Genomic DNA, 16,307 nt, shown 5'->3' with positions numbered 1-16,307 from the left:
TATAACCTTTGACCCCTTGCTCTGTATGCAGCATTGAACTTTGACCCTTACTCTATCAGACCTGGGTCAACATACTATTTGGAACCATTTCAATTACTCATCTGTGCTTGATTATTTTTGTCTGGCACAATGAAAGCAATGGGCTGTTCCCAAAAATGCACAATGCATCCTCCTAACACTCCAGGCAGAATCCAGCAAACTCTAAGTAAGTAATTGAAAGTACTTCAAATAGTATTTGGACCCAGGTATGCTACATTGAACTTTGACCCTTGACCCTCCAGGATGACCTTGTCATGGAATGTCATGGAGACTCTCCCTGTCTTAACACCTCATCTCTAACATGTCTGGTCTGATGTCTGTCTTGTCTGTTTATTTGTTTGTTTGTTTTGGTTTGGTTTGTTTTGTTCTTGTTGCAGATCCCTAACAGCTGGCATGGTGGAGACAGGGGGGCAGTGCCAGGTGAACAGCCTTCTGGGTAAACTCTAGTCAGGCAGACCAGAGAGATAGGAGGCAGACCAATGTACCACACACACAAAAACACATACACACACTCACAATCACACACACGCACGCACACTCACACACACAGTGTACACACACATGCACACACACACATGCAGGAATGATCACAAACACATGCAAACACACACGCACACTCACACATGCAGGAACGCACACACACATACACAGGAACGCGCACGCACACACACTCACACACATACGCATGAACGCGCACGCACACACACACACACAGTAGGAACACACAGACAGGCCTGACAACATACATTTCTATCTTCCTGCTTCAGCTTACGTGTGTTTCTAACTGGAGATGTGTGTTGTAGTGTGTTGTGGTGTGTGTGTGCGTGCGTGTGTGTGATGTGCGTATGTGTTTGATGGCTGCTCGCTTGCTGTTGTCCTGTAATAAACTCCCAGGGTGGCAGCTGTTCACAGAATGGAGTTTTAAACACCCCCCCTACACACACACACGACATGTATTGTCTATTAACAGTAAATATATATATATATATATACACAATATATATACACACATATACTGTACCATAATAACTAATCCTGCCCCCGACTATCATGACAAACATTACAGAGTAAGCACACACACACGCACTCACACACACACACACACACGTACAGTACACTCGTGACATGCACTGTCTGTCTATAAGCAGTATGACACACATACAAACATTCATCCAACCCAGCACTGACACAGCAGATCAGACCAACCCAGCACTGACACAGCAGAACAGACCAACCCAGCACTGACACAGCAGAACAGACCAACCCAGCACTGACACAGCAGAACAGACCAACCCAGCACTGACACAGCAGATCAGACCAACCCAGCACTGACACAGCAGATCAGATCACACATCCCTCTACTCTCCTCTGGTCTGTTGCCTAGCAACACTCACACGAGTGACAGACAGCTCCTGTCTCTGGCTCCACCCACCCCAGGCAGTAACCGTGGAGATTGTTTCACAACTCGGTCTCTCTTTCTCCGTCTCACACGAGCACTCTCTATCTTTCTTTCTAACTTTCTCTTCCTGCTTCACTCTCTCTCCCTCCCCTCTCTCTCTCCCTCCCCTCTCTCTCACTCTCTCCATTTGGTGTGGTGGTGGTTGCTGCTGTTGGGTTGGCGCTGATATTTCTGGGCGTGCATGCTGGCCCTGTCTCTCACTCTTGCCTGGAGCTGTCTGTCCGTCTGTTTTCTCTGTGTCACCATCACCCGTCTGTCTGTCCGTCCGTCCCGTGTGTCACCCTCTGAACTCTCTCTTGCGTTGCAGTAACTCATCACCTGTGACCTTCTCTCCTTGGTTTCTCAACTCCGTGTCAGCGCCTGACTGTGCTTCTGGCTTCTGTGATTTTTAACTCTTATCTCACTCTCCTGGGTTGGTGCATGAGCCCCCCCCCCTTCCCCCTCCGAGTCTCTCTTCTCCCCCCCCCCCCCCCCGCCACTGTCCTAAGAGTCCGGACACGCCTCTCTTGTCTGTCGGACACGGACATCCCTCCAACGTTTTACCAATGTCGGATCTATGTTGCAATCCCGACCTGCGATCCGCTCCTCCTCCTCCGGAGGCTGCTCTGAACACGAGCCGGCCGGTCGACCGACCGAGCGTTCACCTCCACCAGACCTGAGTATCCCTTACTGTCCATCGATAAAGAGATAAACCTATTACTACTGAACTGAAGTATTTTGTGCTTTGAGTTCACTGTGTACAGTTCCCCCTGGCAGCCTCCTGTATGCTGTACTGTACATAATTATTCTGATGGGAAAGGCCGGTTTCCGTCTCTCGACTGTGGGTGGTAACCATTTAACCCTTAATATGGTGTGTGACACGTGATTCATTACTGCTGAAGCTTGGAACCTTTTGGTTTTGTTTTTCCTTTTCTTTTATAGTAAATAAAATGATGCTTGTTTTTATTTAATTTGAGAAAGACGATACCAGTGGTTGATGTTGGTCAGATAGAGGCTGGGAGGTTTGATGGTTGGAATATAACAAACCGATGTTGGGAGTTGGGGAAAAATAAAAATGAAAACTTGAGGCGATGAAAAAAAGAGTGTGTGGTTGTCAGTCAGTGGAGACGCCGGAGCGAGGAATGTCACGGTAAGTCTGTCCGTCCCGACGTAGTGATGTCCTACAGACCAGTGTCTTGTCCAAGGGGTGTACGGTAACTGACTCGTCCAGTACCAAGTTGCCCTACCCCCCCCCCCCCCCCCCCCCGAAAAGGAAGTACTGTACCCTACGTACTGGTGAGGTTCTCACAGCCATGCTGCCTCTGCTCCGGCCCTCTGTGGGACCACCTGTGTGGGACCACCTGTGTGGGACCACCTGTGTGGGACCACCTGTGTGGGACCACCTGTGTGGGACCACCTGTGTGGGACCACCTGTGTGGGACCACCTGTGTGGTCTGCTGGACAGGGTAGGGGGTCCCGGTGCTGGGGGACTCATGCATTATTGATTATCAGTAGGGATGCACCGATTGCAAAGTTCTGGGCCGATGCCGATGTTTAAAATAACAATCCGGCCGATGTTTATTCAATTTAATTGGTATTCCCCCTTTTGTGCCAGGGAAACAAAGAAATTAAGTGTTTGGTTCCAAAACGCTGATTTTTATTTCACTTTAATTTGAAAGCAGACGATCTTCTCCGAATCTGCAGCTGGGTAGGCTACAAAAAAAGCAGTAATTGTTGCGACATAACATCGGCCACTACCATCGGTGAATGTCATTTTATTTGCCGATGGCAGTCAACAAGGCCGATGCCGATGTTCGGCCGATGCATCGGTGCATCCCTAATTATCAGTGGAGCTGGGAGGCTGACGTGGGCCTGGGTGGAAACGTCCTGCTATAAGGACCCAGGACGCCGCTCTGCACCCACCCAGCCCTGGATCCCAGCAGAAAAATAAATCACTTAAAAACAGATCTCATTAATGAATAGGAGGTATTGGGGGGAATCAAACATGCAGATTTGACAAGCTTCATTTTAAACAAACAATCCGAGCACTAAGCCCCTTGCTTGTACAACACTTTTCTCTCTGGTTAATATTCTGTTAGAGGGGCGAGTAGAGGGGCCACAGGCTAGAGGGTCTTCTCAACTCTGCAGGGCCAGTTCAAGACTGTCTCTAGGAACACTGGAACCTCTACTCCAAGGTGCTCGAGATATCAGGAACAGACTTGTCCACAAGCACAACGCCGTCTCCAGGAATGTCGGGATTTTGAAGACCTGCAAACAGTTACATCTCGCAATGACACCACTAACCATTTTACATGACTACTGTATGTAGGCTACTCGCACTCTTAACATGACTACTGTATGTAGGCTACACTCTGTTGCCATGGCAACGGTGTAACACGTGTGTCTGGAGCATGGATGTATTAATAGAACGGTCTGTTCTGTCGCGAAACTTGGAAAATCTGCACATTTAGAACTAAAGATGTAGGCCTAAGGTATTAAGAGATTAGATAGATAGGTTGTACATAGTTCTGGTGCTGTTGCGTTGGTCTGTATCTGATATAACCAGGTCACATTCATTTGAATATGAGGATTGGAAATGTGGTGTTATGAAATTAAATGTGGCTTAGGTCACTGAATATACGGCAGCACTGAATATATGAGAATGCGGCAAAAATTTCAGATGGATGTAAAAACACATGGTCATTGTTCATCTGCATGCGATGTCTGACTCTGAGAAAGGCATCTCTATTGAGCGTGATTAATATTTGACATGTTAGTAGATTTGTAGATTCTCATCATACTGCTTAAAACTGGGTCCTTATATATATCATTATGAATAACTTGTCAAGCCTTATGGGCTGAAACTGTTATGCCTGAAGTACTTCAGCATTTTCTTTATAGCAATGAAATGATGGAACAGGAGACAGAGTTGCGTTGGCTGCCATTTACTTAAACTTAACTTTGCCATCGTAGTAGAACAGTTATAATACGTGCATGACAACTATACTAACATAGTTGGACAAATCAAATACACAACAGAAATGTGTTGAGTGCTATTTTCAATATTTTAATGATTATATTATACTAAAATAAAAGCTTTTATATGGACTCCTTTTCCTTCTAACAAAGTGTCAAACACCTTTGCCTAGTCAACCCATAACCTTAATCTTAACACTTACCAGTTGATCAGTAGTACTAGATAGAATGGAACATCACCTGCAACTGGAATCATTTTGCCTCTTGTGTGGTTCTGCAGTTGAAGTCTGCAGGTAAATGAGTTGGTGCCTGTATTCTGTATAGAGGTGTGTGTGTGTGTGTGTGAGGGAGAGAGAGAGAGTTGTGTGTGTATGCATTGTGTGCTAGTATAGAGGTGTGTGGGGGGGGCTGTCTCTACGTAAGGCCAGCTCTTCTTCTGTCAGCTCCTCCACCAGATGAGGCTGGGGACCATCTGTTACACCAAATGTGGCATCTAGAGTTTTGGATCTCGACTCTTACCAGAACACTGGTGTCTCTTTAAACTTCCTGGGTAACCAAAGCTCTTCCCACACTGGTACGGCTTCTCTCCTGTATGAACACACTGGTGTCGGCTGAGATTGTTATTTATAGTGAAGTTCTTCCTACACTGGTCACAATGATACGGCTTATTTCCTGTATGAACACGCTGGTGTGTCCTGAGAGTTTCCTCTCTAGGGATGTTCTTCCCACACTGGTCACAGTGGTACGGCTTCTCTCCTGTATGAACACGCTGGTGTATCTTTAACCAGATAGCTAATATTAGTGTAGCTAACGATAGCAGTGAGCTAAGTTAGCAGCGGCTGGCTAAGCGACTAAAGCTCGGTTAGATAGTAAGTCAAGTGTGCCAAAACTCATGTTTCTATTTATTTCACAAATCTTGCGTATACATCTTTACCTTTGAAAACTGTAGAAGCCACGGCACTCAACTCAAGACAACCTTCGTCGTCTGTTTTTGAACACTGCTGTCGTCTGACTGACTGGTGAGGCGGGAGCAGCTCCGTGAGTGGGAGTCTCTCGGGCAACTTCTCAGTCACACAAGACCTTTCGTGGCGCGAAAGAAGATGGTAAGATTTCTATGAATTATTCTGGCAAACGTCATCACAGATCCTTTCTAAACATAGACCTAGCTATCTAAATTTGTTTAGAATCACTTATCAGAGAAGCAAAGTAGCCTATCTGTTACGATTTTCACCTGATTCACCACCAAACAATGATGTTGCCTACGTTCACCGTCCTATGTCCCAACATTGCACTTGACTGCATCTCAGTGTGGGTTGAGTATCACTATCATAGTTCAGATTGGGAGAGACACAAAAAAGAGAGGAGTTAGCCTACTTTAGTTGAACCTCATTGCTGGCTCAGAACTCAGTATTAATGCTTCAGAAATGTGTGTGTGTGTGTGCCTATCAGACATACTTCCATCACATGATGTTTGTCCAAGAGGTCAGATGGGATGAAGACCCTGTTCTCCTTGCCACTGGAAACTTTGGGCCTGGGGAACCACGGACCGAACCAACAACCGCTTATGGAACCATTTACATTACAGTCATTTACATAGCAGACATTTTTATCCAAAGTGACTTGCAATAATAGATCCACAGGCTTCAACAGTACTATTACACCATAGGAAAGTCATCAGATCCATGAGGACAGTCGAGTTAGGGTCAGTTTCCATAGGGGTTACTGCTAGATCACGCGGGGTGAGGGTACAGACTACTTCTGATTGGCTGGCAGTGACATTGACTTTGCATCACTCATAGGTTGAATAAGAACCAATCATAATACATCTTAAACCCCCCTGTACCTTCACCCCATGTGGATCTTGTACTCACCATTCAATAGCAATCCGGGGGGGGGGGGGGGGAGGGGAGGGTATCATTGCTGATCTCAGATCAGCTGACTCTGTACCTGCCTGATGGTTCAGGTTAGGATATAAGGAAATCCGCTGATTCTCGATCTGCCTTCTTACTGTACCTCTGACAGTACCTCTGTACTGTCTCCCCAACCCTTTCCCCCCTCTCAGCAAGACTCCATGGTCTGATCTTATTGATCAAACAGTGTGTCATGGTTAGGGGACTTTCTAATTTCCAAAGAGGTAGTGCAGGGGAGGCGGTGTGCCTACCTTGGTAAATAATGTGTTGGCATTAGATCATAAATCAGACATGACCTCAACAAAGTGCCTAAGCCGTTTACCTTGGCCCAAGCAGAGACCCAGCTGAGACCTTGTGATTTGATCACACCCCTCTCTCTTGCACAGTGTATATTTTCTGTGTAATTGCGGCATCTAGTGGCCATAATGACATACTTATTTAAGCCTTTTAGGCCTTGTAGTGGCAGGTCGCAGCACCTGAGGAGTCACTGGTGCTGAACCTCCGGAATCCTTCATGGTTGTTCAGTCCAAAGTTCGGTGGTGGGGGGCTGAACCAATTCGCCTCTAGTCTAGGGTAGAGATGCCTCTTAGACCCTCAATTGAAGCATGTGAAATTTAACCTCCTGCCTGCCAGGTCTACCAGTAGCAGCTTGGCCACGGCTCTAACTGTACAGTGACTGGGCCATGACAGCACCAGCTGTGGGTTGGAAGCTACATTAGCTGACGACCCAGAAGATGTTGCCCAGATACCCTCCCACCCAGAGGCCAGGGATCTGCCCTGTAGGTCAGGCTGGCCTGTAGACCTTACTGAGGACATAATTAGAGACATACAGTATGGGTCTTATCCACTGCATTGTTTTGCACTACAGCTGTGGGTGCAGTGGATGAGCTGTGTGTGTGTGTGTGTGTGTGTGTGTGTTTGTGTGTGTGTGTGTGTGTGTGTGTGTGTGTATGTCTGTGTGTTTGAAGGGAAGAGGAGCCTCACCTCAAATTCCTGTTCGGTTCGGCTCCCTGAGCAGGAAGTTGTGTCAGTACTTTGGATTTAGACACGGTGTGCGTGCACACACTCACACACACACACACACACATACACACACACACACACACACACACACACACATTTTAATAGTAACTCAAACAACGTCTACAAGAACCAAGCTGGTTTTTGCTAGAGGTCACTCAGAGAGTGCTTTTCAAAAACTGTGCTATTATTCTAGATCAGTTTTAGGAATGTGTTTCCAGCATTTGTTCAATTTGTGTGTGTGTGTGTGTGTGTGTGTGTGTGTGTGTGTGTGTGTGTGTGTGTGTTTGTGTCTGTGTGTGTGTGTGTGTGTGTGTTTGTGTCTGTGTGAGTGTGTGTGTGTGTGTGTGTGTGTGTGTGTGTGTGTGTGTATGTGTGTTGAGCAGTGATTTCTCCTGCCTCGGCAGGCTGAATTTGATTGGTCCTTCTAGAGAGCTGACGCATGTCCGTTTCCTGTCCGATTGTTCAGACCCCTTTATCACCATCCTGCAGAAACTTCCTACTTCCTGTGCCATAGGAAATGCTGTGCTGCTGTTTTTCACCGGGGATCCAGATTTAACCCAGCTTAGTTTGGGGTGCAGCTCTAAAGACTGGGCCAGGATCTGCAATAAGGAGAAGAGAGAGAGCAGATTGGGTTGGAGGAGAGAGGGGGAGAAGAGGGGAGAGAAGAGGATGGGAGAGGAGAGCACATGGGAGTAGAGGGGGGGGGGGGGGGTAGAGAGGAGAAGAGAGCAAGGCAGGTCTCATTACTGGTCACTATACTCTCAAATGATACTCTAAATTCATACACTAAATTCCTCTATAAAATAAGAGTCTTATTGTACAACACCTTGCTTTACAGCTTTACACAGTATATACAGTAGAAGCATTACTGGTAATCCATTGAACATGTTTGATGTTTGTACATCTCTGCACTCTGACTTTGTTGTCGGTTGCAGACAGCGTGTGGATGAAGTCCCTACAGCTTGATGTCAGCTGGGTTTTGGGCGTAGCTTTGCCTCTAGGTGAAGCAGAGTGGGGGTAACTGCCTATACAGCCAGTCTGAGTCCTTGAGGTAAAGACTAGCATGACTGGATGAGTGAAAACATGCACTTATCACCATTCACCACAGCTGTCACAAATCCAGTCACGTCAGATCTCAGATCAGAGATTTCTTCAAGGAGGAATGAAGGAAGGTTGAACTCGACGGGGCCGCGCCTTGGGAGGACTGGTTCTGTACATGGTTGGCCTTATACTGTAGTAGCATGACTTTGTAGTCATTCCTCCTTGGTGGATAAACTGTCACACCCTGTAGGCCACCAGTCAGTCAGTGCCAGCTAGAGACTTGGTCCTTTTCTGCTCATTCTGGCTAACCACTGTTACAAGGGAACTGTCTGTCAATTGCATATGTAGACTAACTTTTGAGCTCAAGCTTACTTAAGCATAATATGACGTACTGTATGAGCTTACTGTATGTGTGAGGTGTGACTACTCTGGCTTACCTTACTTAAGATTCTGAAGAAGGCCAACAGGCCGAAACGTCATAATAAAACAACTGCATATGGAGCCAGAGTGTGCAACTTTTTTTTTTCTTTCTTATGATCTGTTCTTCCAGTGATCAGCACCTCACAAGAGTACCTTGGTGTGCGATACCTTTTGTTATACTCTGGCTTACCACCTGGTACAAGATTACTGCCTGGTACTACATTACTGTGTGTCAGAGCTAAGCCAGCCACTCAGCTCTGAAGATGTCACTGGTCAGGCATCCTGATCGCTCCTCACGACCCTTTTATCAGTCAGTAACACACACAGGAAGTCCTGTCAGGGAACGAGCATCCACTTCCTGCTCCCAGGCCTCCACAGGAAGCTACGGGATAAAAGGCTACTTCCAGGGCGGGACGGAATTCAGCATTCCTCCCCAGTCTGCTGGCAGGGAGCACAGGGGAGACACAGAGCCTCTCACCTTCTTTGAGGAACACATACATGTTCTAGAATCCTGGGACATGGAACCGACATGTTCTGGAATCCTGGGAGAGGAACTCAGACTGTCTCTGTGGAGCCATGATGTTCTTGAATACGGGGGAGATGAGAACAGAGTACTCAGGTCCGGGACAGGTATGTATGCCAGTTGGAGAAAAGAGTTTTCTTGGTTCCTTGTTGCTAAGTTCCTGTAGGCTGGTATTTCACTGCAACATCATGTAGACATGTTGTTAACTTTGAAATGTTTTAATTCTATGTGTTAAGATGTAACATTCGTAAGCCTTGCTTTGGAAAAACTAACTTTTCATGAATAATTTCCCATCTGGAAACGTGCTGTGGACACAACCAGTGTGGGTGTACAGTAGATCCATCTTAAATACAATCTTTCTCTTGAAAGATTTTCCTCAAGGACTAACCTTATCAACTGTATGAGAAAATCAGGGATGGTCACGTCTCATAGTCACATGCACTGCCGCTGTTACAAAACCTCTCTCAACAACTGCCCCCCTGTAGTGACAGGGCCACCTGTAGGTTGGCCAGGGCCTAGAGTGGTAAGCAGCTTTAGTGCCCCGTGGGATCTTGACTCCTCAACTCTACTGCAGCGTTCTAGCTAGACTAGCAGACGAGCTCAGGTTAGAACATGGAAAGTGATTCGGTAGTTAGTCTCTCGGAAGCCCGGAAGGTTCCCTACTGTGTAATCAGTATTGGGCGTCTCAGACACACTTGTGTGGACCATTGAGCGCCAGATTAAGGCTTCTATGCAAGACCACCCCCCACCTCACCCCTAATCCCTAACCTTAACTGTAAACCAAATTGAGCTCAGGAAAGGTACCTCTCGGTTATTTAACCCTGTGGTGGCTGATAGCCTACTTTAATAATGCCTGAATGGAAAACATCAATGATTTATTATTTTTCTCTGTTTCATTTAGCTCTTTGGGGAAGATGTGGGACCTGCCTGATGAGACCATCCTCATAGGCAGGTTGCACCTCTCTCAATCAGACACCACTCCAGCTGGTGTCTCTCTCACTTTACCCCTGTGTGAGAGAGGAGAGGGGAAAGGACGGGAGGAGGGGGATGAGAACCCTGCCTGCTTCACGGTTCATTATTACTTTTGGTACGCGCTGGGACAGCGTCAAACTCGTACCGTGAGTAATAATGCTCCGTGGCTGGAGCTGTCTTCACCTGGGAGTCATCCGGATTCACGTGAGATCCACTGTGATTCCAACAGGCATCTGGATTCATCTGGTTTGGTTTCACCGGAGCGTCAGCTAGGAGTCGCCTGGGATTCAACCGGGAATCACTTCTGCTTGGATTCTAGATTCTCTTTGATTAGCTCCTCCCATTACAGTAGATCTTGTATTTTTTAATGTATGTTGTGATCCTTAGTGTGATCATGCAATATGTGAGTGGGTCACACAGGAGGACTATCACGTGTTTCTTCTGCCTCATACCAACTCACATGTCTGAGGTTGATCATAATGGATTTGACAGATATCATTCTTTGTTGCGATGCATGTTGACCATAAAGAGTGAATTGTGTTGTCACTGCAGTCAAATAAATCGGCGACATTAGGCCACGTCAGTGTCTGTGTTTTTATTTCTACTGTACTGCTAGGCTACTGAAGAAATTAAATCTGGTGGTGCGATTTGGATGACGTCATGTCATTGGTTACGGCTGTGTTTATAGCAACCGAATTCCAGCGCTACGGGCTACTATAGTAGCGTTTGTCTGTTTACTGCCTACAAATCTAACATCGCCCCGTGATGGATACTGAGAACAACATAGGAAATCATCCATCAGAGGAAGCCACTAAAACCAGTGATGTTTATAAAGTGGACAAAAATCTGCCCAATCGATTCAATAACCCTGGTTGTTTTCATGGCTACAGGTGAGTCGGCTACAGTGTAGCCTATGTGAGGCCCGTACTAACTACAATTTCTACTTTGTATTAGGCTATTGGCTGTAACATTAAGAGCTCAACTTTGTTTAGCTAATAGTTAGGCCTATATCATGAACCTTTCCACACCATACAGAAGAAGTGTTTTATGGGCAGTTTAAGAATGATTGTAGCATATCACTCTCTATTAGGAGCCAAGTGAGATAAATAGATTGTTGGCTACGTGTGTGTAGCCTATGTGCTTGAGAGAGGGGGAGGTGTGTGTGTGTGTGTGTGTGTGTGTGTGTGTGTGTGTGTGTGTGTGTGTGTGTGTGTGTGCGTGTGCGTGTGTGTGTGCACGTGCGTGCGTGCGTGTGTGTGACGTAGGCCTACTTTTGTGCCAGGGTGCGTTGTGTTCACAACATTACTACAAAAAGTCACTAGCTCAAAAATCAGACCTGTTTCAGTAAGAAGACCACCCATCCCTTCTACCAAACATCCAACCAAATCTATGGGAGCAAGAGACCCACTGTTCATGAAATGCCGGTAAGAAATGTACTGTGATTAAATAACAACCAAAGCATGAATACTATATACATTCAGGTTTGTACATGATAGAATCCTCACTCTTTGTCACCCTCTCAGACAACGTTTAACGGGAGTTACCGGAAGTTCTCGGAGCACATCCTGAAGAGTGGCATGTACCGGGACAACGGCTTCAACACATCCTCAGAGAAGAGCAAGGTCACGGGACCCAGCTCTGTCACCATGTTCCATGACAGGATCAACTTCCACTACTCCTACAACCAGGCAGATGACCCGGGGGTCTGAGGAGGAGCACAGAGCCGTTGTGTTCTATTACATCTCTATAGCTCCACAGTTTTCTTTTTGTATTTTATGTGATTAACGGCTCTTCTCTGAGAAAAAATAATCTCCTCACAGGACTTTGTTTTGACGTGTTATGTAATGTAGTTCCACTTCATATCATGATGGCCTAACATTGTGTAGTCATAATGTCAAAGAAATATAGTGCAACCCCTCCTATATCATCTGGGCCTGCATTCTTGGAGTGTCTTACCAAGGCAGGCCCTATACACAATGCTATCCTTTTCAAGTCAACTTTATTGAGACATTTCTGAAATGCTACATGAAATAATACATACAGCTGTTGCACCAAATTTACAATAAGAAAAAAACTGAAATGTACTAGAAGGCATGGATTTAACCTATTAGGCCATACTGTATGTTATGAAAACATGACCATCATTTCTGTGGGCAGTAAATTTCACAAAACTGAGCAAATCCAAGTCAAGTGTTAGTAATACAGAAATGCCAAAGAGCTTTGTCTGTTTGCAACAGCCACTTACTGTAGGAAATGACTGCTATTATGTTTTGAATGCTTTTTTGCTACTTCTCTGAAGTTACACATCCATTCAATTTTCAACACATGGTAATATAGGACTAGCCTTGTGAGACCATCCTATTTTTGCGAGCTCACACTGTCCCATCCGTCTTAACATAGGACTGTAGGAAAGGCAAGTTAGCACAGATGCTAAGTTAGCACCTTAGAGGAAGAAAAACCACACTAACGCCTTTTATACATTGTGATTATTTGTAAAATATTGTAATTACTGTAATTCTCCTGTAGTGGTACTAGCACACTAAGCACAGTCACAGATTTTTACAGTCCTGACCACAGTTGGCCACCAGGTGGTGCTCCTGCTCCAATTACAGGGAGCCGAGAGTGGCCTAGTGTTGGTACTAGTCCTGGCCTGGGGCTACTACATTAGTGAGATGCTCCACTGTAGCACTGACAGCCAGGAAGATCTCTCTCTCCATCTCCATCCCTCTTTATATCCCATCCTGGTCCTGCAACACAATCAGCTGGTTCAAGAGTGTTGGAATTCTACACACATTCCCTCCTGGATCAGACCTCAAGGCTCTGCTGAACCAACACCCGGTTCCCATGCAGGAGAACTAGGTCACCACTAACACACCCTTCTCTAAACATTGTCTTGCAGTGGTTGCTAGGAAACTGTTTAACCCACGGCTGAAGTCTCAGCAGCAAGATATTCATACCCCAAGACAGGTATGATGTAATACTGTACATGGTGTGCGTGTGTGTGTATGTGTATGTGTGTGTATGTGTGTGTGTGTGTGTGTGTGTGTGTGTCCAAGCAGATGGAAGGGGCAGCTTGCCCTGCTTGCTGTCTTGATCTCCTGAGACTCCCCACTGCTCCTCCTGCCTCTATCCTCGTGCTCTGCTCCCCACAGAGCCTGGCTGTAGTAAGCCACCTCAGGGACCGAGCCAGGAGAACACCCTGCCAAAGAGCCATATGCTTGTACAGTTAAATTAAGGGCTCTGAGTAAAACTGTCAATAAAAGCCCAGGGTAGATAACACAGGTCTCACTTGAAGTTTTGTAAATTGTAATTGTCGTTGGCCTCTAAAACAGTTTCTCTAAATCTCACCTCCAAGCAAATAAAGAGTAATAATTGGGCTCTGCCCATTCAGGAATAGTATAATTGACACAATAATTCTCTATGAGCCTTCTCTCTGAGTGTCAATTTCCCTGCATAAGGGAATGTAAGAATGTGTGAGTTCTAGAATCTTCCTTGTTTCTCCAGAGAACCTGTTAAATATTCATGAACCTAGTCCCGCCCGGCAGGCATCACTATGCCAACGTGCATCTCTGAGGGAGAGGAATGCTGGGTAAAAAGACATCAGCGTTTCCTGTTGCTACAAATGAGTTCTGTTATTCTGTTATCTCTCTCACACACACTCAAACATTCATACTTAATTTAATCCACAAATCATAATTTACATTTAATGGGATTCAATTAAATTAATTTTACAGATATTTGGACATACACATACAGTACAGTACACATTACACAAGCTCACAGACACCCTCACTCTCTCATACGGTTATATTCATCGAAAACACATTCAACTTGATTTGTGGAGACATCTGATTCAGTTGCTTGCCCCCTGTGAGAACCACATTCCTGTGTACTGTAGATCTCTCTATAAGCAGGCTGGTCAGATCTCTCCTGTGTAGATCTCTCCAAGCAGGCTAGGCTGGTCTCTCCTGTGTAGATCTCTACAAGCACGCTAGGCTGGTCTCTCCTGTGTAAATCTTACCAGGCTAGGCTGGTCTCTCCTCTGTAGATCTCTACAGCAGGCGAGGCTGGTCTCTCCTGTGTAAATCTCTCTACAAGCAGGTTAGGCTGGTCTCTCCTGTGTAGATATCTCTCTCTCTCTCTCTCTCTCTCTCTCTCTCTACAAGCAGGTTAGGCTGGTCTCTCCTGTGTAGATCTCTCTCTCTCTCTCTCTCTCTCTCTCTCTCTCTCTACAAGCAGGTTAGGCTGGTCTCTCCTGTATAGATCTCTCTCTCTACAAGCAGTCTAGGCTGGTCTCTCCTGTATAGATCTATCTCTCTCTCCACAAACAGGCTAGGCTGGTCTCCTGTTTAGATATATCTCTCTACAAGCTGGCTAGGCTGGTCTCTCCTGGGTATCTCTCTCTCTCTCTCTCTCTCTCTCTCTCTCTCTCTCTCTACAAGTAGACTAGGCTAGGCTGGTTTCTCCTGTATAGATCTCTCTCTCTCTACAAGCAGACTAGGCTGGTCTCTCCTGTGTATACTCTTCCTCTCAGCTGTCACCTGCTTCTTCTGACACAGGAAGTCACACATACCAAAAGCTGGGTAACAGTGATGAACTATTGTGGGAGAGTTTGGAAGTTTGTTCCAGATATGTGGAGCATAAAAACTGAACGCCGCTTCTCCATGTTTTGTTTTAACTCTGGGGACAGAAAGCAGATCTGTGCCAGACGACCTGAGAGGTCTGGATGGTTCATAACGTAGCAGCAGATCAGAAATATATTTTGGCCCTAAACCATTCAGTGCTTTATAAACCAACAGCAGTATTTTAAAGTAAATTCTTTGATAGACAGGAAGCCAGTGTAAAGACCTCAGAACTGGAGTGATGGGATCCACTTTCTTAGTCTTAGTGAGGACTCAAGCAGCAGCGTTCTGAATCAGCTGCAGCTGTCTGATCAATTTTTTAGAGAGACCTGTAAACACACCGTTAATGTAGTCAAGTCTACTGAAGATAAACACAGACAAAGTTTTTCCAAATCCTGCTGAGACATAAATCCCTTAATCCTTGATATATTCTTCAGGTGATAGAAGGCTGACTTTGTAAGTATCTTAATGTGACTGTTGAAATACATATCCATGACTACACCAAGATTTCTGGCTTCGTTTGTGGTTTTTAGCATTACTGATTGAAGCTGAGCGCTGACTTTGAATCGTTCTTCTTTGGCTCCAAAGACACGTACTTCAGTTTTATCTTTGTTTAGTTGGGTCTGGCATCTCCTGTGAGGAAGAGATGGGTAGAAGTCATCTTCCTCCAGCTTTGGCCTCTCCACGGGTTGGAAGGCTCCACGACGCCATGGTGGTGGGCGTGATGGGAGGAGGGGGAAGTGGGGTGGGGGGGGTTGGGATGGAAGATGGAGGGGGGCAAGGAGAAGAGGAGGGGTGGAGGAGGTAAAAACAGCTCAAACAGCAGATGGTCTCTCTCTCTCTCTCTGGGATCCATTATTTAAAAGGGTCTGAGATGCAGCCCAGAGGACACAGGCATGGACAAACACCGTTACCACATGAACCAACACTGTCTGTTACCGCGCCAACAATCACTTGGACCAGGTGATACCCTAGCAGCGAGCCGGTCAGTGGCGAAGCAGTCGTCAGACTGAGCAGTGACACACCTCAAACGTTCATAGGGTGCACACAAACCCAAAACATTACAGGACGCGCAGAGGTAAAACAAAGATTGTGTTTATTTTTATGAACATTATTGCAGATACAGCACATACAGACTATGCAAGCAAAAACAGGTACCACCTTTTATCTCTCACTAAGAAACAGACAGACAGATGGACAGACGGACTGACGGTGGTGTCAGAACAGAGTATAAAAGAGCCCATGGACACATTTCCCTCTGCTTATTAGATACATAGTTTGGTACATTCTCTTGTATCCATGGGCGAGACAGACAGACAGACGTTCTCAGTGAGCTAACAGTC

At 45.9% G+C, this 16,307-nt stretch overlaps 1 protein-coding gene across 1 annotated transcript; it reads left to right on the top strand.

Annotated features, from left to right (window-relative positions):
• Positions 1-11,107: 11,107 nt before the first annotated feature.
• On the top strand, positions 11,108-12,051 carry pierce1 (piercer of microtubule wall 1; the record flags this gene model as incomplete). The annotated part of the gene is made up of 3 exons (XM_084439663.1): positions 11,108-11,232; positions 11,688-11,766; positions 11,866-12,051. 3 exons carry the CDS (start codon positions 11,108-11,110, stop codon positions 12,049-12,051), a joined length of 390 nt encoding a protein of 129 aa, XP_084295789.1.
• Between the last annotated feature and the right edge of the window lie 4,256 nt (positions 12,052-16,307).

This window comes from Borostomias antarcticus (genome assembly GCF_949987555.1).
Source record: "Borostomias antarcticus genome assembly, chromosome: 6".
In the NCBI taxonomy this organism is placed as follows: Eukaryota; Metazoa; Chordata; class Actinopteri; order Stomiiformes; family Stomiidae; genus Borostomias; species Borostomias antarcticus.
This window is presented reverse-complemented; position numbering and strand designations above follow the sequence as displayed.